Source organism: Cricetulus griseus, chromosome 7 (genome assembly GCF_003668045.3).
Source record: "Cricetulus griseus strain 17A/GY chromosome 7, alternate assembly CriGri-PICRH-1.0, whole genome shotgun sequence".
Classification (NCBI taxonomy): Eukaryota; Metazoa; Chordata; class Mammalia; order Rodentia; family Cricetidae; genus Cricetulus; species Cricetulus griseus.
The window spans coordinates 129,330,631-129,356,280 of record NC_048600.1 but is presented as its reverse complement, the minus strand read 5'-3'; the positions used below and the strand labels follow the sequence as shown (position 1 = coordinate 129,356,280).

The 25,650-nt window shown below is 48.9% G+C and overlaps 1 protein-coding gene across 1 annotated transcript; it reads left to right on the top strand.

Annotated features, from left to right (window-relative positions):
• Positions 1-820: 820 nt before the first annotated feature.
• LOC113836687 (alpha-N-acetylgalactosaminide alpha-2,6-sialyltransferase 1-like) lies at positions 821-25,015 on the top strand. Its single transcript, XM_035448175.1, has 11 exons — positions 821-918; positions 4,158-4,278; positions 17,473-17,578; positions 21,762-22,258; positions 23,017-23,185; positions 23,277-23,448; positions 23,641-23,779; positions 24,041-24,144; positions 24,338-24,427; positions 24,516-24,615; positions 24,824-25,015. Exons 1-11 carry the CDS (start codon positions 821-823, stop codon positions 25,013-25,015), a joined length of 1,788 nt encoding a protein of 595 aa, XP_035304066.1.
• Positions 25,016-25,650: the final 635 nt, after the last annotated feature.

Genomic DNA, 25,650 nt, shown 5'->3' with positions numbered 1-25,650 from the left:
TGCTGTGGATGGATGATCCATGTTATTGCAGGGGCCTTGGTGCCGTGATGGGAACATGAGATGGAGTATCTTTTTGTACTTGGGCTGAGTTCATTAGACACCCCTACTGTGTGGCTTTAGTGGCCCTGAATATTTCCTGTTGTATATTTACACAGCAATTTATAGCATTGTATGCTTCTCTCAATAAACATGGAATCAACTCACAAATAAAAGCTGAGCTCTTGTGGTTTTGTTGTTTTTATTTTGTATTTATTTATTTATTTCCTCAGGGTTTAGGTGCACCTAAAAATAAAAAAAAAAAAAAAAAAAACTTATCGATTTTTTGAGACAGGTTTTCTCTGTGTAGCCCTGGCTGGCCTGGAACTCACTCTGTAGACCAGGCTGGCCTCAATTTATAGAGATCCAGTTGCCTCTGCCTCCCAAGTCCTAGGATTAAAGGCATGCACCATTATGCCTTGTTTATTTTATTTTATTTTATTTTTTAAGATTTTATTGATGGGGTTGGAGAGATGGCTTAATAGTTAAGAGCACTTGTTCTCAAAGAAGACCAGAGTTTGACTCCCAGCACCTACATGATTGCTCACAACCGGTCATAACTCCAATTCCAGAAGACATTCTTTTTCCATCCTTCAAGGGCACCAATCATGCACACCGTGCCCAGACAGTTCTGCAACAAAACATTCATACACATAAAATAAGTGAATCTTTCTGTCTTTTCCCTTGGATGGCGTGTTTCTTTTTTCTTTTTACGTTTCTTTCTTTTTGCGAGTATAATAAATTTGCATCACTGAAGTGACTGAGTTGTGAAGACCCATCCTGAATGTGGGTGCCACGATTTTGTGGCACTATTCCCCGACCTGCGGGGAATCACGAGAGCTCACACCCCAATGTGCTGCGGTCACCAAAGAAGCTAGAACGGTAGGGTCGGGGGAACAAAGAACGACAGCAAGACAGGTTTCTGATCAAGCTGCAAATTTTTATTTTTCACAAGGACCTGATATAGGGGTGCCAAGCGGGGAGCTTGGCAGGAAGGGAGAGGTCGTTTGAGGCTGCTTGCCTGATAACCGGGCTGAGGAATGTCCCTGTGTGTGAGCCCTTGAGAGTGCAGGAGGTTAGCAAGGTCACACATAGGGTGCAGGTGTTTAGATAGTGGGTTAGAAAGGGGGAAGGGTTGCTAGGTAACCTGACCATGAAATGTATCTTTCCTTCTATAAGCTACTTTATGAGCCCAGGGAGGAAAGGATTGAAGGCAGCTATTCTTCTAAGGATAGTGTGTTTATGCTGGCAGCTTCTGCCCAAGTCTCTTACAGGTCCAAGGTTACTTTTGCCATGGCCCCCAACATGTAGGTAGGGCTCAGGACTGAATGAAAAGAAGAGTAAGCTGGTCAGTGCTGTGCATTGATCCAGTCATCGAGCTCTGCTCTTGACTGTGGGGGTAATGTGACTGTCAGAGCCTAGTCCAACGACTCATCTGGGTTACCTGAGCAGGGGCATGAGGATTGAGAAGTGGCAGATAAAAGAAACAAAGACAGAAACATGTCCATGTCTTTCAGCACACTGGACAGCCCGAGTTTAATTTAGACCCTGCTTATTCTCAGACTGGAGGCAAAGCAGAACAAAGAGCAACACAGTCAATTAACCAGCTCCCTGCACTGTCCTTGAATCCAGGAGCAGCCAGGTTCACCGTCTATCACGTGAGTCCTGCTAGCAGCTGCATTATCTATCTGTGTGCCTACAGCTGGCATCCGAAGCTTGTTGGTTAGATAATATGCTCTTTTCCCTGGGTTTAGTCAGAGCTTTCTCACGGTTCTCAGGGAGACTGGAGCAAACAAGCTTGAACTCTAATGCCTTGTAACTCAGAATAGACTCCAGATGGAAACTGAGTCACTTGTGGGCTCCCACATGTGACCAGTTGCTTCAAGGTCCTGTCATCTTGACCCTGCGGTAATGAAACCTTCCTTACTTAAATGGCTTTGGTTGGGGTGTTCCATTACAGAAACAGGAAAAGAAACTAAGACAGGCTCAAAAGTACAACAGACGGTGTTCTCTTGACACTTGGAGGACAGCCCTCCCCTTTAGATCCCTCGGAGCTGGAGCTGCTGGCTGTGAGGAGGTGTCTACAAATGGGCCCTGATTTTGATGGTTGGGCTTAGAACTCTCTGCTTTATGCTAATTGGAATGTAAATGCATCCGACAGAAATGGTAGGTTAAATATTGTTTGAGGCAGGGTGATGCGGGATGCCCTTCTGAACGCTTCGAATATGTGTCACTTTTACTGGTTGACAAATAAAATTGTCAACCTGATTTGGCCAGTGGCCAAGCAGAATAGAGTTAGGCGGGAAATCCAAACAAAGATACGGAGAGAAAGAAACCGGAGTCAGGGAGACTCCATGTAGCCGCCAGGGAAGCAAGACGTGAGGTAACAAGCCAAGAACATCGTAGAAAAATATAAAATACTACAAATATGTTAATTTAATGGTGAGGGCTAGTCAGTAATATGCCCGAGCCACTGGCCAAACAATTATATTTAGTATTAAGCTTTAGAGTGGAGTGCGATTTTATAAGCAGATGCGGGAACTGACAGGTGGAACAGAAAACCTCCAGTCGCAACAGGGTCTCATGGGTATCTAGTAGCCCAGGCTGGCCACCTCAAACTCACTCTGTAGACGGAGCACTTTCCATCATTCTGCTTCCTCCTTGCCTGTGCTGGGTTACAGGTGTGGGTTCCCACACTCAGTTTATTTGGTGCTGAGGCTGGAGGCCTTTGTGGCTGTGGGGTAATTCTCCTGGTCAGTGTGACTATGTATTCTTCTCAGAGGTTAACAAAGAAGCTGCTTTGGCCTATAGCAAGGCAGAGTAAAGCTCGGCAGGAAAGCCAAACTGAATACAGGGAGAAAGAAGGCGAGTTGGGGGAGTTGGCAGCCAGTTGCCAGAGGAACCAAATGTATGAGAGCACAGGTAAAACTATTAGACTCGTGGCAAAACATAGATTAATAAAAATGGGTTAATTTAAAAGTAGGAGCTAGTTAGTAACAGGCCAGAGCTGTTCAGCCAAGCATTTTGTAATTAATATTAAGTCTCTGAGTGATTATTTAAAAGCATCTGCCGAACGGGTCGGGACAGAGAAACCTCTGTTTACGCTGGGTGTGTGTTCACTAAGCACTTCACCACCCAAGTCCCACCCCAGCCCCTTAAACACATTTGGACCTGGTATTTTCAACCTGCAACCTGTTTATCTATTGGTCTATGGCCCCATTCCAAGTCAAGCAACGCTGTACAATGTTCCTTCTGAAGATGAGGAAGGGTTTTAAGTGTAGATGGCTATACACCATGTAAGCATGCTGAAAATTCACCGGGTCAAACCTCAAGAGAGCAAGCCATGCATTTCAGAAAGTGTTATCTCATGGTGTGTTAAGGCAGTCAGGAGTGCATCTCCTGCAGAACAGAATCAGGGAGAATAGGCGTGGCTGGGGTGGTGCTCTGTGGCAGAGTCCTGCCTAGTGTGCTCAAGTCCTGGACTTGATATCAAGCCTGCAGAAAAGAAGAGCAGGGAAGTTGGGTGTTGGTGGTGCACGCCTTTAATCCCAGCACTCAGAAGGCAGAGGCAGGAGGATCTCTGTGAGTTCGAGGCCAGCCTGGTCTACAGAGTGAGTGCCAGGACAGCCAGGGTTACACAGAGAAACCGTGTCTCAAAGAGAGAGAGAGAGAGAGAGAGAGAGAGAGAGAGAGAGAGAGAGAAGGGGAGAAGCAAAAATTAGCAACAATGCCACTGAACATACCCCCTCTGTAGGAGACTGGAATATTCCACTCTCTAAAACCTCCTTGGCATAAAGATCACTCTGAGCTGTTTATTTTGGGAATCAGGATGGAGGCGATCTTTTATGCCAGGAAGAGAAGGGTGATTAAATCTCAGGAGGGCTTCACAGAGGAGAGGGCAATGTAACATGAACTTGCACAGCACCCCGTTTGCTTGGGTCTTTCCCGGTGACTTTCATGACTAACTCACCTTTAGCCACTTCCCATGGTCTCACTAGAAATGCTACAGGAGCAGCCTCCTGAGCCTGAGATTTACTGTTTTCTCTGGTTACCCCCACACACATGAGCTGTCTGCATGCTAGATGTCTGCTCTCCTCTCACAGATGAGTCTTCCCTTACAGGAGCCCGGCTGAAACAAAGGAGCAGGAGGAGGACCGCCACTCCACCAGCTCCAGAGAGCTTGCTTTCAGAGCGTTGTCCATTCTGTCCATTGTTCCTTCCCGCCAGCATGCAGACCTTCAGGTAGCCAGGCCTGGTGACAGGCAATTTAATGCTGGCATTTGGGAAGCAGAGGGAGGGAGAGAGAGAGGCAAGCCTCAGTCACTTACTGAAGTGAAATCTAGATTTGGATGCACGAGATGGTGTCTCAGAAGGAAAAAAAAAAAGAGTTTATTGAATGAAAGGAAATAAAAAGGAGTGAACGTGACTGCTTCTACATGAGGTGGAGGGGAAAGTTTTATTGTAGGTATGAGGGGGAGCATAGCCAGGGGAGAGTCTGGGAGAGTCCAGGGTGGACATGAGCGGTCTGAGCTGTGCCATGTGGGGAGAGGGAGAGAAAAAGGGCATGGGGGATGTCCTGTGTGCGGTGAACAAATGTTTCTCTTCTTGGTTGATGAATAAATGCTGGTTGGCCAGTAGCCAGGCAGGAAGCATTGGTGGGGCTACCAGACTAGGAGAATTCTGGGACGAGGGAAGGCAGAGAGAGTGAGTCACGGCGTGTAGCCACTGAAGGAGTAACACTGCCTCATGGCAAAACACAGTTTAATAGAAATGGTTAATAATTAAGAGAGAGCCAGACAATAAGAAGCCAGAGCCATTGGCCAAACAGTTTATAATTAGTAGAGGCCTCAGTGTACTTATTTGGGACTAAATGGCTGCGGACCAAGCAGGACAGAAACTCCACCCTCAAGAAGGGAGAGGGGAGAGGGAAGAACCAGGGGCAGCAGCCAGGAGGCCACAGGTACAAAGGGGTGGGAAACCAAAATGGCTGCATTGTATATGGAGCCCATTTCCCTGGGCTGGGAAGTTCAGGGTAGGGGCCAGGTAGGCCAGGCATACCCTGGAGCAGGTAGGGCTGAGGATTGCTGGGAGAGCCTGGCAGTCAGGGGTTTGTCATGGTTGGAAACTTAACATTTATCACACAAAGGTAATCTTTGGGGGACCCTGAGAAAATTCAGGATTATGGTCAAGTCCTGACTGGAGTATTCTGTGAGGCTGGATCTGCTCAGCCAGCAGCCTTAAAACTGTTCTGGATGCAGAATTCTGAGGAGACTGTAACAGGCATTTTGAGATGTTGGATCACCTGGGCTACCCATTATCATTGGAGTCTGGTCCCCTTGCTCTGAAAACACAAACTTTTAAAGGTAACATTCAATACAAGTATAAATGGCGCTTTGTTTACAAGCCAGCCAAAGACGGTATTTGGTTTGGGGGGGGTTGTTTGTTTGTTTGTTTTTCAAGGCAGGGTTTCTCTGTGGCTTTGGAGGCTGTCCTGGAACTAGCTCTTGTAGACCAGACTGGTCTTGAGCTCACAGAGATCCACATGTCTCTACCTCCCGAGTGCTGGAATTAAAGGTGTGCGCCACCACTGCCCGTTGAAAGACAGTATTTTCTTAATGTGTTTGAGCAGGTAAAATACCCATGGTGTGTCTTGAAGTTCTTCTAGGCTTATTTCTTAATGTCCATAGTCAGAATTTCAGGGTGTCGTCCTTGATCAAACCTGATTTTCTTTAACTGGAATGAATCCACAGTTTCTCATTTTCTGTAGAAATAAAAGCATAGCCTCTCCCAAAAGAGACACATCTCTGACTTCCATTTTGAAGTCAAGATATATTTAGAATACTTAGGTTGGTTTAATCTAGCAGCTTTCATAATCCAGTGTCTCTTAGCAGCCAAAGGAAAAAAAAAAAAAAAAACACAAAGACAACACAACAGCCGGGCATTGGTGGCGCACGCCTTTAATCCCAGCACTTGGGAGGCAGAGACAGGTGGATCTCTGTGAGCTCAAGACCAGCCTGGTCTCTAGAGCGAGTGCCAGGACAGGCACCAAAGCTACACAGAGAAACCCTGCCTCGAAAAAACCAAACCAAACCAAACCAAACAAAATTAAAGACAACACAACATACAGCATTCAGACTCTGTGTGTTTCCCATCTTTTTGTGGTTCATTATATTTTTCATTACTCTATTTTTTAATGGAGTTTCTCTATCCTTTCCTTTTCTCTCCCAAGCCTATGTATATTTTTAAACACACTGTAAACTGTTTAGAGGTGGGTTTTTGTTTTTTTGTTGTTGTTATTGTTTTGGTTTGGTTTGGTTTTTTTTCGAGGCAGGGTTTCTCAGTGGCTTTGGAGACTGTCCTGGAACTAGTTCTTGTAGACCAGGCTGGTCTCAAACTCACAGAGATCCCGAGTGCTGGGATTAAAGGCGTGTGCCACCACTGCCCCATGTTTTTGTTTTGTTTTGTTTTGTTTTATGTGACTTTGCCTTTACTATATTTCTCTGTCTTATCCTGACCACACAAGTCTTTAATCTGCTAAGCATATTGATTAGGGGCCAAAGGGGTGGCTTTGGTGGCTGACTATACCCCACTCCTTGTTTCTGAATGCCAAGCTCCAGGCGGAGGTACCAGTGGGAGTCACATATACTGCCCCAACTCTGAAGAGTTTTGGGGCCCACACTGCCACTGAGTAGTGAGCCAACCACTGCTGATACCCCATTTAAGTGTTTGGTAGTGGGGCCTCTTAAAAGAGTGGCTGTTTTTTTCCTGCTAACACTGAGTCAGGAAGCCTTTCTTTTTCTTTCTTTTTTTTTTTTTTTTTTTTTTTTTTTTTTTTTTCGAGACAGGGTTTCTCTGTGTAGCTTTGGAGCCTATCCTGGCACTCGCTCTGGAGATCAGGCTGGCCTCGAACTCACAGAGATCCCCCTGCCTCTGCCTCCCGAGTGCTGGGATTAAAGGCGTGCACCACCAACACCCACCCGCTCAGGAAGCCTCTCTTAATGGAGCCATGCCTTTGCTAGCCACCACCAAACAGCCCACTGGCGGGAAAGAGGTCACCAAAAAGTCCAGCTTGACCCTGTTCTTGTGTGTTTAGTATGCTTTTTTTTTTAAAGCTTTGACAGGCTTTATGTGGAAATTCTTTCCGAGTGTTAGACACCATATGTAGATGGAATGAATATTCCTGTCCTGACCACCTGTTCCCAAATACCCAACGGCAACTTTCCAAATAACTGACTCAGGGGCTTATATTAATTGTAGATGCTCAGTCAATGGCTCAGGCGTATTACTAACTAACTCTTACAGTTAAGTCAACCCATATTCCTTATTTATGCTCTGCCCCATGGCGGTACCTTTATTAGCATGACAACTTCATTTTCTCCTGCTCCCTCTGCATCGGGCTGGTGACTCCCCTGACTCCACCTTTACTCTTCCCAGAGTCCTCTGGGTCTGCCTGGCTCTCCTGTACTTCCTGCTTGGCTACCAGGCTGTCAGCTTTTTACGAACCAATGAGAGTAATACATATTCACAGTGCACAGAACTATTATTCCACAGCAGGTACCAATGTTAAACCTGAGATCTGTGAAGGGAAAAGACAAAATCCATGAAATAAATCACAGTCGCCAAACGAAAGGAAGCTGTATTTTGGGGTGCACCTGGGACTGGCAGCCCAGGTCAGGATTTGAAAGAGCAGCCCCTGGTATCTTCTTGAAGTTCCTCCTAGAGGGGATATACCTGCTCCCTGGGGCGAGAGAGTCGGCTGTTACACATTGTTAGGAAAGATACAATGAAAGGGAAGGAACAAGTGTGTGTGTGTGTGGGGGGGTGTTGCAAGCTGTTTACACCAGATCTCAGAAACCGGAACTTATTCATTACAAACAGAAACCTTACCTTGCAAAGACAAACAAGAACTTACTTTTATCCTTTCTTTCTTTCTTTTGTTGTTGTTTCGGATCTAACACAGGACAAATGGGAACTTCTCAATTACAAATAGAAACCTTACCTTGCAAGGGCTTAACACAGACTACAAACAGAACGCTAAACCTGCAAGGTCTACTTTTCCTGTTTTGGTCTCATTAACTTGCCAGGTATATTGCTCCCACTTTGGGTTCACACCACAGAGCGGCCTACATTGTCCCGTGGACACAGAGATCTGCCTGTCCCTGACTCCACATTGCTGGAATTAGAAGCCTGTGCTTTCATGCACTGCTCTTTTGTTTCCCTTTTATTTTAGTATTATTATTGGACGAGGGACACTCATGTCAGAGGACAACTGTATGGAGTTGGTTCTCTCTCTCTGCCTTTCCATGGATTCTGGGGATCAAAGTCAGGCCACTAGGGTTGAACATCGCCTGAGCCATCTTTCCAGCCCCTGGCTCCCCCACCCTTTTTTTTCCTTTCATGTGGCTTTTGAGGATTGAACAGACTAATTAGGTCTTCACCCCTGCAAAACAACCACTTTCCCAACAGGGCCATCACCCCTGCCCAAGAGCGATGACTCCACAGGAGGCTATTCAGAAAGTGCTTACAGAGTCAAACAGGGAAAGACAGACAGAGGACAGAAACAGAATACAAGAGTTACCTGAAAGGGAGGGGCTCCCCTGTTCTGGTGCCAGGAAGTGCAGTGTGCATTGTGGGATTTAAACCCATTAGCTGTCTTACAAGCCACAACTTCTAAAGAGCCTGCTAGCATCTCTCTTGACCCTAGGAGGGTGGGGAAGGCACTCACTGGTGCGTGATGTGTGTGAAGGTCAAGGGCTTGGAGGCAGAAACAGATGCAGGGAGATGTGAGCAATGAACCCAAGGCCGAAAACACTCAGAGCTCCACCTTCCAAGCCGCCTTTGCACGTTGAGTGCTTGCACAGTTCAGCATCCCGGAAACAGAAATCGACAATACTTCTCTGTTTTCTGAAAACCTGCACCTGAGAGTATGTCTGTGCACAGCTGTGCAGGAGCCCATAGAGGTCAGAAGGGGGCAGCAGATCCCCTGGAGCTGCAGTTGCAGATGGTTGGGGGCTGCCCAGTGGGTGCAGGGCAAGAGCAGTCTGTGCTTTTGACCACTGAGCCTTCTCCCTAGCCCCTATGTTAGCTCCTATTTGTGAAGCCTTCCACGGTTCCATGATGCCAGCAAGTCCTAGACATGCTACTTGCTGGTGCTGTGCCAGTCACAATTTCAGAGAAGCTAAGAAAGTGGACATGCAAAGGTGACTGTGTACCGGTTCCTTGCCAGCAGCACCCAAGTGTGGTGGATGCCATCCACTGCTTCTCTGTTTTATGGATGAGGCTGGGAGAGGAAGTGACCAGATAAAAGTGAGGCTGTTTATGACGGATACGTGGTCTCATATAATTCTCCAGAATTTGGCTTCAGAGACTAGAAAGGAAAAAAAAAAAACAAAAAAAAACTTGTTTGAACAGAAGGAGTTTCTCTTCCTTCAACCCATGCCAGCTCAAAGCCAGACTCCACCCCTTCCTTTCCCTCCTCTGCTCTCCCAAGTGGCTGGATGGAAGGAAAGGCCAGCACTCCTGGCCCCGACACCTGTACAAGGAGGCTATGTGACATCCACATCAGGAGACTTGCCCTCATCGTACGTGCTTGTAGGAACCAGCCAAGCACCATGAAGACCTGTCCTGGGCGACTGCATCCCTGGAGTCTAGGTATCCTGGTTTTGACTTCAATGGCACTGTTCTTCATTGTATCCTCCTTCATTAAGGAGCCTAGCACAAAGCCTTCCAGGTAAGAAGGAGCCGATCCTGTGATTCCCAGAAAGACTACCCAGTGGGGAGGCCTGGGGAACTCTGAACCACCTTGAAGTCCACTTGGGGTGTTAGAGTCAGGAGTCTTTACGAACCAAGTACCCCTGGAAGGAAGGGCAGTGTCAGAACTCAGGAAGGTTGCAGATGGAGGTGGTGGTGGTGACCAAGGTGCCTGGGGTACCAGGAGGCTTGTGCAAGAAGGCAGGCAGGAGTTAGGAACCCGTGGACTGAGTCTGTAGAGATCAGACACAAGGCAAGTTGCCCCAGAGGGCTGCTGAGTAACAGGGCAGCTGAAGAAGGGCTTGCTCTCACATGCCATTCTCCTTGACCTGAAGCAAAGACTTAGCCTGTGGATTTCCTGTGTTTCAAGGGTATTCTCACCCTGAAAAGTGAGTCAGGAAAATTTAAGATCTCCCATGGGCGGGGGCAGGAAGGGGGACCTTCAAATCTGAGCCCTAAGCCACTCCTCCACCAGAACTTGTAAATATTTAGCATGTTTCTAGCTGTGAGACCCTCTTCCCAGAATCAACATTTGAAAACAATGCATTCAAGCCAGGCAGTGGTGGCTCAGGCCTTGAATCCCAGCACTGGGGAGGTGTAGAGGCAGGTGGATCTCTGTGAGTTTGAGGCCAGCCTGGTCTCCAGAGTGAGTTCTGGGACAGCCAGGCCTACACAGACAAACCCTGTCTAGAAAAAAAAAAAAAAAAAAAAAAAAAAAAAGAGGAAGAGAGAGAGACAGACAGACAGGCAGACAGACAGACAGACAGACAGAAAAGAAACAATACATTCATTCTCTCCTAGAGAGGAGGAAAGTACACAGACACTGGGCGATGGGCTGGGGATGAGGCTCAGGGGGTGGCATGCTGGGCAGGCGTGAACAAGCCCCACTCTGATTCCCTGGATCAAACCAGGATGATGGCAAATCCTAGGACTTGGGAGGTAGGGACAGAAGGATCAGGAATTCAAGTTCAGCATCATAACATGTTCAAGGCCAGCCTGAGCTACAGGAGAGAAATGAACCAGGAAGTGAGGGTCCCCGACTCTGTTGCTCCTTAGTACCCGGGCAAGCACAGTGCTCACACTACCATATCAGACCCTTCTGCAGTGTACATATGAACCAGGCATTGTCCTACACGCTTCCAGTTTCTCACTCCTGGTTAGGAGTCACTCAACTTTATGCTGCCCTGCCTGTCACAGAGCTGGGCTTAAACCCAGGCATCTCCATCCCATAACCTGAACTTGATGCCTGTAGGTGATGTAGCTGAGGGTGACTTTGAACTTCTGATCCTCCTGCCTCTCTCCTCCCAAGAGCTGGGATTGCAGGTGTGATCCACCATGTTGGCTTAGGACACTTTTTACCTGGAAAAGATTTGTCTGTCTTTCCTGTGTGGTCATTAGGTTGTGATTAGGAGAGTTCATGATTTGGGGAAAGTCTAGTCCAACACTCTCCCCCCATGCAAAACATCTTCTAAGTCTCCTGCAAATGTCTCCATACTTTTGTTCACTTCAAGAGTTTATTTAGAAGATATTTAGTTTTGCTTGTGGTATGAAGATGTCTTTGTGTCTGTTGGAACCTTTGTTTGTTTGAGACAAGGTCTCTCTATATAGCCCTGGTCTAACTTGCTATGTAGATTAGGGAGACCTCAGACTCACAGAGATATGCCTGTCTCTGCTTCCCAAGTATCAGATTTAGACACCTGTACATCTATGCCCAGAGCTCCATGGCTATTTATTTATTATTTATTTATGTCACTTGATTGCTCAGTTCTCAAGTATGCATTTTGTCGATGACAACAGCTCTCGGTATCAAAGGTCATCCCTAGAAGAACACAGGGAGGTTGAGGGGGTGGGAGGACTCCAAGGCTACTTCAGAGAAGCTTCTAGTAGGATGGGCTGCAGGAGAACCACTCCAGGCCCCAGTACCCAGCCAATGCCACAGGCTCCCAAGTGGGTATGGTAAATAGACTGGTCCCATTTCTGGTCTAGAGACTTCTGAAGGCCGAATGTCAGTGCAGTTGTGCACTGTGTAACACGTGGGAAGACCACGGAACTACTCTATCCTGTCCCGGGTCTCCATGGCCCTGACAGCCGTGGAGCAGGAGCTTAGCACTTCCTGTGTCAGGGGTCAAGGAGTGGAACACTCATTCCCAGAAAAATGTCTGTGGACAATGATGTTGCTGGGAGCTATGGGAGGCAGGAGCCTGGGAAAGACCCTCTGAGGGGGCCTCACAGCACAGGCGCCATCCCAGGGAAACCTCAGACATTGACTGTTGAGGCCATGTCAGCAAGAGCTGGGCAGCCAACAAGCTGACTGAACCTCAGGGCAAGCAAGGGCATCTCTGTCCCAAGCCAGGTTGTGAATACAACTCAAAGAGGCTTTGAAAGGGGAAAAGGGCTGGGGAAAGGGTGTGACTGACTGGTAGAGCAAATGCCTAGAGTCTGTGAGGTCCTGGGTTTGATTCCCAGGACGGAAACTAGAAGGAAGGGGGGATAGATAGATAGATAGATAGATAGATAGATAGATAGATAGACAGATAGATAGATGGATGATGGATACATAGAGAGATACACACACATGTACAAACATGCATGCATAGGTAGGTAGATGATAGGCCATAGATACACAGATAGACAGGTTAGATAGGTAGCTACATCAAGCACAGACAGACACACAGTGTCTCACTATTTAACACAAGCTAGCCTCAAACCACTCATCCTGCTGCCTCAGCCTCCCAAGTGCTGTGAGTATGGGCATGTACTACCGCTCAAAACTAGAATGAGTTTTAAAATCAGCTGAAGGGACTGTGACGTGAAACGTGTTCAATAAACTAACTATAATTAGTTATTTCAAATGATTGACAGAGGGAACGGTTGCCAGGGAGAGAGGTCCCCGAATGAGTCTAGACGGCCTCTGTTGAAGCCTCAAAGACAGAATGCAGTTTGGTAGAGTGACCAGTCATCGGCCTGCAGGCAGGGAGGAGTACACAGAGAATGGGGCTAACCTAGAACAACCCATCAGCCTCTCGGAATGGGGAGTAGCATCCCCAGTATGGGGGGCTTGCCTGGGAAGCAGGGGGCCCCTGGAGAAGGGGGGGCAGAGGACGGTGGCCAAGGATGTTTGGAGCAGAAAGGCTGCCTCATGAGAGCAGGATTTTTGCAGCCATCTAGGGTGATAATCAGTGCAGTGGGGCAAAGGGATTGGCTAAGTAGTTAATTCTGGCAATAAATGTAGGAAGGAGGCGTCAGCCACTGAAGCCAAGGAGGGTCCTGGACAAGAAAGAAGTGAATTTCAAGATATGCTTTAAAGGGGTAAGGGGAGGAAGTGCAAACATGGGGGTGGTGCAAAGGTGACCCCAAGTCTTACAGCTTGGAGGGGCCACAATGCTGCTGTAGCAGCCAATGGATGGAAGCAGCAAAATCAGTAAAAGACAGCCAGCAACAGGCAAGTGCAGAGAAGCACGCCTGGGACCCCAGCACGGGGGAGGCTGCAGCGGGAGACTCTTGGGCGAGTCAGCTATCACCACACAGAGCCCTGACTCAAATCAAGAAAAAGATGGAAGGGATTGGGGGGATGGCTCAGTCAGTGACTTGCTGGTTCACGATGTGAGCATCTGAGTTGATTCCCAGCATCACGGAAAATCCAGGCTTAGTGTTAGACACTGGGGAACCCAGTGCTGGGGAGGTGGAGACAGGTGGATCCCTGGGGGGTCAATGGCCAGTCAGCCATCCAAGCCTACTCATCAAGCTCGCAGCCAATGAGAGACTCTGTCTCTAATGGGAAAGTACAAGTGTCTAAGGAAGACACAGAGGCTGACCTCAGGTGTCCACGTGCACAGGCACCAACACACATGTGCACAGGCACTAACACACATGTGCACAGGCACTAACACACATGTGCACAGGCACAAACACACACAACAATAGTTTAGTACAGTTTAAAATGATGAAAGAAAGCCATGGAAGTTTTACCTGGCTTTTTGGGGGTCAATGTGATGGTGGCAATGCCCTCTCTGACCACACATTGATTCAGAACTGGAGCCATTCCATCAGCCACACCCCAGGGACCGTCTCTGTGTGGCTTTGATCTTTACAACTCTCTATGATTTTTGTCTGTTCATCTTTTCAAAGAAGATTAATATGAGATCCCCAAAGGTCAAGGCTGGTCTTTCCCCACCCGGGGCTGCAAAGAAGGGATTTTGGCCCTGGGTGCCATTCTTACTCCACCCCTTTCCGCTGAGCTCTCAAGAGATCAACAGTCCAGCAGAAGGCAGCAAGACATGAATCTGAAAGTGTGAGTGTTTGTGTGGTGCTGTTGTTAGTGCTGAAGCAAGCTGGACGGTTGTTACAGAAGAGAGTGGGAAGGTTCCAGCAAGTATGGGGAGTGCCAGAGCATCATGGAGACAACAGGGCTCCTGTCATGTCCAGAGGCCACTTCAGCAAGGGGCACATTGCAATCTAAGAATGCAGCAAGTCAGTGTCCACTCAGGAACATGAGACTAATGGGAGGCCGAGTGAACCTGAACCTAAGATCTATGTGAATTTTTAATTTTATTCCGTTTGAGTATAAGGCATGTTCATGGAGCTGGAGAAATGGCTTAGCAGTTAAGAGCACTGGCTGCACTTTCAGAGGACCCAGGTTCAATTCCCAGCACCCACATAGTGGCTCACAACCGCCTGTAATCCCACGGATTTCTAGAGAAGCCAATGGCCTCTTGTGGCTTTCCCAGATTCCAGGCACACACATGGTGCACATACATGCAGGAAAAACACCCGCACACATCAAATAAACTAAAAATTAAAACCAAAAGAAATATATCTATTTTCCAGAATGTGTATTTGTATTATTTCTAACTATGTGCATGATGGCGTGTGTCTGTGCACATGAATGAAGGCGTCCACTGAGGAGTGGGATCCCTAAACTGAAGTGGGTGTGAGCCACCTAAAGGGGTGCTGGGAACAATCCAATGGGCCTTCTGGGAGAGCAGTATGTCATCTGAACTGCTGAGCCATCTCTCCAGCCAAGAAACAGGCAGATTTTCCCTGACCCTCTGCTTTCAGGGCTCAAACCGCTGCTTCAGCAAACTGCAGAATTCAATCCTAGAAGGCCACACTTCTTTGTTCCTTGATGGCGTTCCCAGGAAGCCATCAAGGGCTCCAGGAGAGCTGGTGTGGTGCCCTGTCACAGGAACAAGCAGCCGACTTTAATAATTTATTCATCTTTATTTTATGTGCATTGGTGTTTTGCCTGCATGTATGTCTATGTGAGAGTGTCAGTCAGATCCTCTGGAACTGGAGTTACAGACAGTTGTGAGCTGTCATGGAGGTGCTGGAAATCAAACCCAAGTCCTCTGAAGAGCAGCCAGAGCTCTTAACCACTGAGCTATTTCTACAGACCCAACAGGTAGCCAATTTTTAAAAAATTTTTAAAAAGATTTTGTTGATTTCTTATGTATACGGTCTTCTGCCTGCAGACCAGCAGAGGGCACCAGATCTCATTAAAGGTGGTTGTGAGCCACCATGTGGTTTCGGGAATCGAACTCAGGACCTCTGGAAGAACAGTCAGTGCTCTTAACTGCTGAGCCATCTCTCCAGCCCCAGGTAGCCAATTTTAAGCCATTAGTTGGGCTGCTATGGAGACCACCGTTTTCCCTGTTTTGGGGCTTCTACAGACCCACCTAGCTAGGGAGATCTTCTGACCCTGCCTGTGGTCCTGTCTTCCTTGGATCAGCATGTAACCATTCCCCTCAGGTTCTTCTCAGGCCCTTAGAGCCCACCTGTAACCTCAGCACACTGGAGGCTGGGGTCCCCAGAGCAAGCGAGCTGGAAGCTGGGTTAGTAAGGGCGGGTCGAGGTGAGGGAAGGCAGATATGTAAGGTGGAGAGCAACTGAGGAAGGAGCGCTATGTCAGCCTCGACCTCCACACACATACACGCATGTGCTCGTCCGCACACACGCGTTCTGCCTCACAACCAAAAGACAAGTTAATTAACTGAATGCCTTTTGTTGACTGCCTTGTAAAGTCCTTGTGATAGTGTCATGAGGCTTTTTAAAAAAACTTTGTGTGTGTTCACGTGTGCTGTAGTACACACAGGGCCGTCAGGGGACAAGTTTCAGGACGTGGTTCTCACGTGGGGCTCAGGAATCAAACTCAGGTTGTCAGACTTGGTGGTAAGAGCTTATACCAGCTTGTCAGCCCCAATTAGTAGTTTAAGGTAGGCTGGCCTCAATAGGTTGGTTGTTTACAAAACAGGATCTGAACATGTCCAGGATGACCTGGAACTCACTGTGTAGCCCAGGCTGGCCTGGATCTCCTGCTCATCCTGACTTAGCTCCTCCCTAGGAGCTGAGGGCTGGAATGGGCAAGGCAGGTGTTAAGAATGCTGAAGAAATGGGGCTTCAAAAGGTTGTGACTGGTCAGGGCAAGGCGGAAGCAGGCAGGGCACGGCTGAGCCAGGCTCTGTAGGGCTTTCTCTACCCAGTGTGCACCAGTGTCCACTTACCAAGAGTTTTCTCAGATTCAAGATCAACCAGTAAAACAAGCTGGAATTAGCCATGGGTAGGAGACAATGTTACTGGAGTTAGGGTCAGAGCCTGGGTCCTGGCAGGCCTAACAAGTCACCACTACTTGTCTTCAATAGACAAATTAAAAAAAAGGAGCAATAGTAAAGAGAGCATGGTGGCACACACCTTTAGTCCCAGCGTTTGGGAGGCAGATGCTGGCAAATCTGAGTTCAAGGCAGACAGGGCCACACTGTGAGTTCCAGGACATCTAAGCAACATAGTGAGACCTTGTCTTGAAAACAAACAAACAAAAACTTAAAATAAAGTAATAGTGAAAAGCAGAAAGATTCACTTAGTGTGGTCACCTTGGGAAAGGAGACAAAGGTCCGGTGATTCCCAAGTCCATCTTCAGGGCAGGGCCTCGTGTAGGGACCAGAGGACATCAGCCATCTTCTCCATCACTCGCACTTGATTTTTTGAGATAGGGTCTCTCCTGAACCTACAACTCACCAGCTGGCTCACTGGATGGCCTGTGAGCACTTCCTATATAAGACCACTCAGTGTGTGTGTCCCAAGGAAGAAAGCCCTTGGTTAAGCAATGAGGGCCCAGGGCTACCAGAAATGCTCTAGTCTCTGCCCCTCAGGACAGCAAGCTCTGTGGACATGCTGAGCGTTGAACTTGGGTCTTTATGCTTAAGCAGCAAGCATGTTCCCACTGAGCCATCCCCTTCCCCCATCCTAATATTTCTATCTTGGAGTGCAATATCTTACATCTTTATCTCCCAGGAGCATCAGAATTATGTAATCAAATTGCTTTTTGCCTGGGGATTGTCTTGCGAGTGTTCACGCTGTCCTTTTGAGTAAGAGTTTTTTAGAAAAGTGCTCTTCTCAACCGGACCAGGTCCATGTACAAGGTCGGGGCCTTGGAACTGAACACACAGAGCAAGCAGCTCCTGAACTCTGTGCTTGAGAATGAGGGAACACCTGTAAATATACCCACATAGGCACACCTACTCATTATAAGCAAATTTACTCTAGATCATTAAATGAAACTAGATTACAAAATGTTGCAACTACCTGGGTCATTGCTTCGACTTCCTATAAAATATAAACAAGTCACCAAGTAACCAGAGCACCTACAAAACAGAACGACCTGCAGAGTCACTGCACCACCCTTGCCTCTAGACAGATTCCAAAGAGGGGCTCTTTATCTCCTCATACAGCTGTCTGTCCGTGCTGTATGCTGTGTTTAATGTAGAAGGCCTGCTCCCTCGGCTGGGCGTGTGGCTCAGTAGGTAGCTCTGCCCAACAGGCCTGAGGCCAGGAGTTTGATCCCCAGCACTGCACAAACTGGACAAAGAGGTCCATGTATTCCCAGCATTAGGAGGTGGAGGCAGCATGATCAGAAGTTTAGAGTCATCCTTGGATACACAGTGATTTAGAGGCCAGCCTGGGGCACATGAAATATGTCTTAGTTTTTAAAAAACGTGTGTGTGTTTGTGTGTAAATACATACCCATGTATGTATCTGTGTAAGCATGCATGCTAGAGAGGCTCATCCGTTAAGATTGAGTTCTGGTCTTGCAGAGGATCTGGGTGTAGCACTCACAGCGAGCTCTGTGTGTGCCTGAATTCTTGTGCACGATACCCACACACAGACAGAACAACATTTAAAAATAAAAGGAGCCGGGTGGTGATGGGGTTGCCTTTAATCCCAGCACTCAGGAGGCAGAGGCAGGAGGATCTCTGTGAGTTTGAGGCCATCCTTGTCTACAGAGTGAGTTCCAGGAGAGGCTCCAATCTATAGAGAAACTGTCTTGAAAATCCAAAACCAAAAGAGAGAGAGAGAGAGAGAGAGAGAGAGAGAGAGAGAGAGAGAGAGAGAGAGAGAGAGAGTTAAGTCTTTGTTCAGTTTTAGGGTCAGGACAATGCCCTCCCGGGAAGATTAGAACAAGTTTCCTAGTTTAGGAAATTAAGAGATACAATGTAACCAAAAAGCTGTCCGCCCCTCCCCCACCTCTGGAGGGAAGGCAGGACCAGGAGGAAAGATTAGCACAGACTGCATTTCTTCAGAGCTGGGGGATCCACCTGGTCTTCTGCCTCTGACAGAGAAGATCCCTGACTGCCCAGGCCTGACATCTGGCCTCATTCAAATCTGCAGTATGTGGGTATGTGTCTCAGTGTACCCTGCACAGAACAGACACTTAGTGAACAGCAAGTGAGTGACATCTTTCTTATATCCTCTGTGACAATACTACAAAAATGTCTCATATCTGAGAGACTGGAACTTTCCCTGGAACTCACAGCCAGAGCTAATCTTACACGTGGTGATCACATAAGACTTAAGACTGTCTATTCTCCTGTGTACTCAGTCTGTTTACCCCACACTTTAGATAGCAATATAGCAGGTATGTAACAGTATAACACTTATGTGCCTCCAATTTCCCATATGACCAACTTTTACAACCTGAGCAGCGCTATAACCCTGAACTCTGTTCTCCTGGGTGTCTCTGACCCAGAGAACAATCCATGCCCATCATTTCCTGAATGCAATAAAGATAGAGGGTGGAGCAATCTTAGAAAATGTTGGACACATCATTTGGATATTGCTTGATAAACAATGATATTTGTCACAGTGAAGTTGGTCTGTTGGAGCCAATGACTGCATCCTTTGTAAAGCTGCTGAAGATATCTGTAGAGTAACCCGTTCCTTCCCTGTGTGGTGATTTCCTGCCGATCATAAAGACAGAGCAAAGCCCTTAGTCGGGGACAGACACACTGGTGGACTCAAAGTAGAGGCAGATTCACAAAGCAGCCTTCAGGCAGGCACAGATTCAGGCTCAATCAAGAGATGGCATGGGACAGAAGACACAGGGAGAGTGAAGTAGAGAATTCAAATCTTAATCCCAGCACTCGGGAGGCAGAGGCAGGTGGATCTCTATGAGTTCGAGGCCAGCCTGGCCTAAGAGCCAGTTCCAGGACAGGCTCCAAAGCTACACGGAGAGACCCTGTCTCAAAAACAAAACAAAAAAGTAAATTAACTGCTCATAGATCACATGCTTTTGTTCAAGTCCATTTCCTTGCTGGACCTAGCGGCATGGCTGTAATCCCAACACTTGAGAGATGGAGGCAGGAGAATGAGTAATAGAGGACTCTCCTCTGCTCTGTGGTGAGCTAGAAGCCAGCCAGGGTTGCCTGATTCCCTGTCAAAAATAAAAAAAACAACAACATGAGTGTGAGAGGGAACAAACTAATACCTGTTAAATATATATATTGAGACAGGTTTTCTCTGTTTAACAGTCCTAGCTGTCCTGAAACTCACTCTGTACACCAGGCTGTCCTGGAACTAACCTTACAGAGATCCACCTGCCTCTGCCTTCTGAGTGCTAGGATTAAAGTCGTGTGACACCATTGCCCAACTATTTTAAATTTTTTATGTGTATGATTGTTTTGCTTGTATGTATCTATGTGTGCCATGTGTAGGCCTGGTGCCTGTGGAAGCCAGAGAAAGGTATGAGATGCCCTGGAACTGTTACAGGTGGTTGTGAGCACCATAGGAGCACTAGAACTGTTACAGGTGGTTGTGACCCCCATGGGAGCACTAGAATTGAGTCCCAGCTCTCTGTGAGGGCAGCACATGCTCTTAACTGCTGAGCCAGTTATCTAGCTTTTATTTATTTCGAGATAGGACTTTTCTACATAGCCTTGTATATCATGGGACTCACTGTGTAGACCAGGCTAGCCTGGAATTCACAGGGCTCTACCTGCCCCTCTGCCTTCCAGGTTCTGGGATAAAGTTGTGCACCACCACCCCTTGGCATTTTACTTCTTTATTTGGAGAGAAGGGGCACACAGGTAATTGCATGTGTGTGGAGGTCAAAGGACTGCTTGGGGGAGTTGGTTCTCTCCCACCACCCTGTGGGTTTTGGGGACCCAACTCAGATCACCAATCTTGATAGTCACTGCTTTCATCTACCAAGCCTCTTGCCAGCCCCAACGTTTGCAGTTTGAACCTGACACCCTGCACTCTGTTAGTCGGTAATGCCAGCAGGCTTTGCTCAGATGACAAAAGCAGTGGTCCACCATACAGATGGGATGACAGGCTCAGGTTCAGACAGGCGCTCAGACTTTCAGGTCTGCGGGTCTGTCCATGTCACATTCTTTCTTTTTTTCCCTCACCCTGCCTCAGTAAGTGTCCTGCATATAGCTGAGAAAGGGAAGGCTGGGTTTTAAATGAATTCACCAGACCCAAGATAAATGATAAATAGGTGTTTCTAGGGAAGGACTTACACAGATGATAGAAAATAATCACTGTGGTCTTTGTGCTCCAGAAGATGCAGTCTCTGCTCTCCTGATGCTCTCAGAAAACCAAGAGAGCTCTTGCCAGCCCCTCCTCCACCTTAATGGGTCACTTCTGCACCTGAAACCACACCCAAAGGGTGTGGCCACTACTACCAGTTCACTGGCAAGGCAAGGTGCCACTACAAGAGAGAGTGGTAGAGCAGACAGGACTTGAGACACAGATACCCAAGATGAACAGGAGCAGTGATGAGAGGGACACGTGAACAGGGACTGAAAACGTGGGACTCTACCTGGGTCATGGCCAGACTAGGTCCAGATAGGATCTTTCCCCACATTCCTGGATCCCCTCAAATCTCCCTATAACATAATTGTCTAGAAGTCTAGGGAGAAAAGCACAAATCATGTAGGGACTCACAGAACAACTGATGCCAGCTACACAACAGAAGGATGCTGTCTTAGTCAGTGTTCTATTGCTGTGAAGAGACACCTTCACCAAGGCAACTAATAGAAGAAAACATTTAATTGGGGCTTGGTCCATCCTCATCATTGCGGTGGGTGTGTGACAGGCAGCAGGCAGGCAGGTGTGGTGCTGAGAGCTTTACATACTGATTGATGTACAGGCAGAGAGAGAGAGACCAGGCCAGGCTTGGGCTCTTGAAACTTCAAAGCCACCCCAGTGACACCCCTCTTCCAACGACGCCACACCTCCTCATCCTTCCCAAACAGTTCCACAAACATTAGAACCTATGAGGGCCATTCTCATGCGAACCATCACAGATGCTTTCAACAGACCTACATAAAAGTAGAAAAACAGGGGTGGGGGAGTTGATTAGATGGGAAAGTGATTGCCACATAAGCATGAGTTCAAATCCAAGTTCCACAGGCACCAGCCTGTAACCTAGAGGATTCCTGGGATGGGTTAGCCCCCCAATCTAGCTGCATAGCGAGCATCAGGTTCAGTGAGAAACTCTGCCTCAATTAATAAGGGGGAGAGTGATAAAGGAAGACAGGGCTGGGTTACAGGTGCCAGCATGGCTCTATTTATTGCTGTATTTCTGTTTTAACGTGGGTGCTGTGGATTCAAACTCCGCTGCTCATGCTCACACAGTAAGCACTCTTCCTCACTGAGCTGTCTCCCTGCCTCCTACTGATGGTTCTGGCCTGTTTGTATAGCATCCAACCTTCATCAAGAGTTATCTGTGTCCAGGTATCAGTTTATAAGGGAGAACAAAGAAGAAAAATCTCAGGAGACACTAGAAAAGTACACACCCCACAGACCCATCACGAAGCTGCCACCGAGAGCTCAAATAAAGAACAAGACTGCTGTCAGGACAGAGGAGCGGGGCCAGCAGAGTCAGAACAGTGAGGAAGCCAGAGGAGATGGGGAGAAGAAGAGAAAGGCGGGGCCTGTGGCAAAGACACTTGTTCCAGAAAGTTGGGGAAGAAAATTGGCAGCCACAGCAACACTGTTAACAAGGCTGAGAAAGAAAGCGACCAGCAGAGGAGCTGTTCCAGCCAAGGAGAAGGTGGCCCAGGTCAAGCCCTCCCCCTCCTCTTTCCCTCACCACACCACACAAAGAAGGCAAAAGCTGAAGGCATCCAACTTCAAGTCTGAGCCTCACTGGGATTTTGAGGAAGACTACCGCTTGGATGTGGGGGGCCTGCAGACGGTGAGTTGGGACCTCCTCACTCCCTCTTCTCCCACACCCCACCCCCATCCCCACCCCAAGCAGCACCTTCCTCTAGGCCCAGCTTTCAATTTACCTTGAGCCTCCCTGTGCTCGGCCAACACTGCAATGCGTGAATCCTTCCTTCCTAGGACAGCCAAAATCAGGAGGGAGAGGCAACTCAGAAAGTCGTGGGTGGGAAGGGTTTGCTTTGGGACCAAGGACGAAGGCTGGGGCAGATCAGCAATCTGTGGGGACACAGTGCAGACAGTTCTGGGGTGTGGCACACGCATCCTTATTCTATGGTCCTGGGACAGATAGACAAGATGATAGCCTCCTGCCCAGCTGCTGCCCTCCCAGAACACTGGCATCCCTGGGAAGCCCTCTCAAGAACCTCCACTCTCCTCCAGGCTCAAGACAATTTCCAAACCCTCAACCCCATACCACCTCCCTGAACTCTCTCATGCCTGCCCTGGAGGGCGATGTTGAAAACCTGTTTGTGTGGATATCCAGAGAGTGAGATCATAGTCCCCACAGTACGGTGGTCATTCCACCTGTGGCCTTCAGATTTACAAGGCTGTAGCTGCTCAGGAGTTTTCTGGGACCAAGGTGGGCCAGCCATGCAGAGTTAGACAGCCAGGCATGGGGTCCAGAATGAAAGACCGAGCAGGGGCAGGAGCTTTCAAGCTGAAATGCCCAGCCCAGCCTCTGGCTGATGGTGCCCAGCCAGCCTCTGGCCTGACATGTGCTCCCACAAACAGACCTGTCCCGACTCTCTGAAGATCAGGGCCTCCAAGTCACCGTGGCTCCAGAATATCTTTCTGCCCAACCTGACTCTCTTCCTGGACTCTGCACACTTCACCCAGGGCGAGTGGGACCGCCTGGAGCACTTTGCACCGCCCTTTGGCTTCATGGAGCTCAATCAGTCCCGTGAGTCCTCACTTGAGGGCAGAGGGTGGCCGGCTCCCTGCGTGGGGTCTGCCCCATCCAGGACTCTGAATGGAGCCCTGCTCTGTTGCAGTGGTACAGGAGGTGGTGACCCGCTTCCGACCCGTACCCCAGCAGCAGCTGCTCCTGGCCGGCCTCCCCCCGGGGAGCTCCAGGTGCATCACCTGTGCCGTGGTGGGCAATGGCGGCATCCTGAACGACTCCCACGTGGGCCAGGAGATAGACAGCCACGACTATGTTTTCCGGTATGTTCTCCATCTCCAGCCCTCTGCCTGTAGATATGGGTCAGTATGGGAGACCTGACAAGTGTCCCCATGTCCTTATGTGACAATGGTGTGTGTCCACAACTCTGCCTCCCCTGCTCCGTCCTTTCTCAAGCACCACCAGTTTTCTCTCCTGCATTAGTTCACATCATCCACTTTTGTTTTTCTGTGTAGACTGAGCGGCGCTATTACTAAAGGATATGAGCAGGACGTGGGGACGCGGACATCCTTCTACGGCTTCACTGCCTTCTCCATAGTCCAGTCGATCCTCACACTGCGTGGTCGAGGTTTCCAGCATGTGCCTCTGGGGAAGGTGAGAAGACAGGAATGGGCGTGGCCGCATGGCCCCTGGATGAGGGAGTCACGGAGGAGAGGTGTGGACACCTTGTGTGTGAGTGGAGTCTGGATCATCAAGAGCTCCGTCCATATGAGGGAAGAGCAGTGAGCTCAGCCTCTCAGGCCGTGGGGCAGCCAGGGTACAGTCTGGAATCCGAGGTGGGCCACACCTCCCCCCCACCCCTGGCCACAGTCCTCAAGACTGTCCTCCTGGACCACTTGCTGTGCTTGTCCCCAGGATGTCCGATATCTCCACTTCCTGGAGGGCACCCGGGACTACGAGTGGCTAGAAGCGATGTTTTTGAATCAGACCATGGCAAAAACCAAACTTTCCTGGTTCAGGTACCGCTTCCCTCTTGCCCCCAAAGAGCAGGCCAGACTGAACAGTGAGTGGCTGACTTGAAATCCTTAGACAGGAGGGGCTGCCTGTGTGCCACCTGGAGATGGGATAGGGCTCACACCATGACCCTGACCTGGCCCCCAGCCGGCCAGGTAAGAGAACGGGTCCTGAGTGATCGATCCATCCCCGACACAGGCACAGGCCCCAGGAAGTGTTCCGGGACGCCTTGGACTTAGACAGATACTTGCTGCTGCACCCAGACTTCATCCGTTACATGAAGAACAGGTGAGAGCAGAAAGAACGGAGGGGAGGGGCGGGGGCCCTCTCATCCTAGCAGTCTCCTGACGGTTGGGGACCTGGGTATTGTGAACAGGTTTCTGAGGTCGAAGACCCTGGACACTGCTCACTGGAGAATATACCGGCCCACCACCGGTGCCCTCCTACTGCTTACCGCCCTTCATCTCTGTGACAAGGTAAGGTCTCAGAGCCTGTCTCAGGGGGTGGCCGCAAATCTCTGATGGGAAGGGGGATGGGGAGTGGGCATGCGCACGCATGCGCACCCAAGGATCCTGCATCCAGACCCATCCCTAGGGCACAGAACCAGGTTAAAGGATAAAGGTCCCGTGAGGTAAGGCCCAGGACAGCCAGTGCAGCCCAGCTCCTCCTCCAATCTCCATGCAGGTGAGTGCCTATGGCTTCATCACCCAGGGCCATGAGCGCTTCTCTGACCACTACTATGATACAGTGTGGAAACGGCTCGTCTTTTACATAAACCATGACTTCAAGCTAGAGAGAACCGTCTGGAAGCGGCTGCACGATGAAGGCATCATCAGGCTGTACCAGCGTCCAGAAAATCCGAAGGAGAAGAGCTGAGCAGCCAGGCTTCAGCAGTCTCCTGGATCACACAGGGCCCGGGGCACAAGGATTCCTCAGATGTCCCCAGCCCTCTCCCAGGACTCTGACCTGCTCCAAGCCCCTCCAGAGCCCCAAGAACAGCTGTGAGACCGAGGCTTTGGCGCTCTCTGGAAAGTCACTGCAGGCTCTGGGAGTTTCTTGCTCAAACCCCACACTTAGAATTTGAGCCAAGCCTTGAACCATTCAGTTTATGTTCTCCAACTCTGTCTTCAGGATCGGGATTCGGAGACCTAAAAGGACACTAAAGAACAGATTGAGGCACTTTGGTAGTGCGTGGAAGAAAAACAAAACAAAACAGGACCCAGCCAAACAAACAAGCAAACAAACAAAACCCACCCCAACAAAAGCATTATTTAGACTTAATGCCTAGTGTGGTACCAAAGGGCTTGGGATTTGTTCAAACAGTGCAGTGGCGGCTCCGGGCGACAGGGGGCGGCAGCTGAGAGCCCGAGCGCGGATTGCCTCTCCTCGGGGTGGGAAGGGGAGTCACAATGCTAGTGGTGAGTGGTGAAGTTTGGGATGAACAGAGCTGATGGCCCTGCTTTGGAGTGATTGGCAGGGGCAGCGCTCCCGCAGAGTGGAGCCGCTCCAAA

Coding starts and splice junctions, on each gene's coding strand:
- LOC113836687 (XM_035448175.1), top strand. CDS start 821: ATGTGGGTGCCACGATTTTGTGGCACTATTCCCCGACCTGCGGGGAAT. Junction 23,449..23,640: donor AGCCACGACTATGTTTTCCG/GTATGTTCTCCA, acceptor TTTTCTGTGTAG/ACTGAGCGGCGCTATTACTA. Junction 23,780..24,040: donor AGCATGTGCCTCTGGGGAAG/GTGAGAAGACAG, acceptor GCTTGTCCCCAG/GATGTCCGATATCTCCACTT.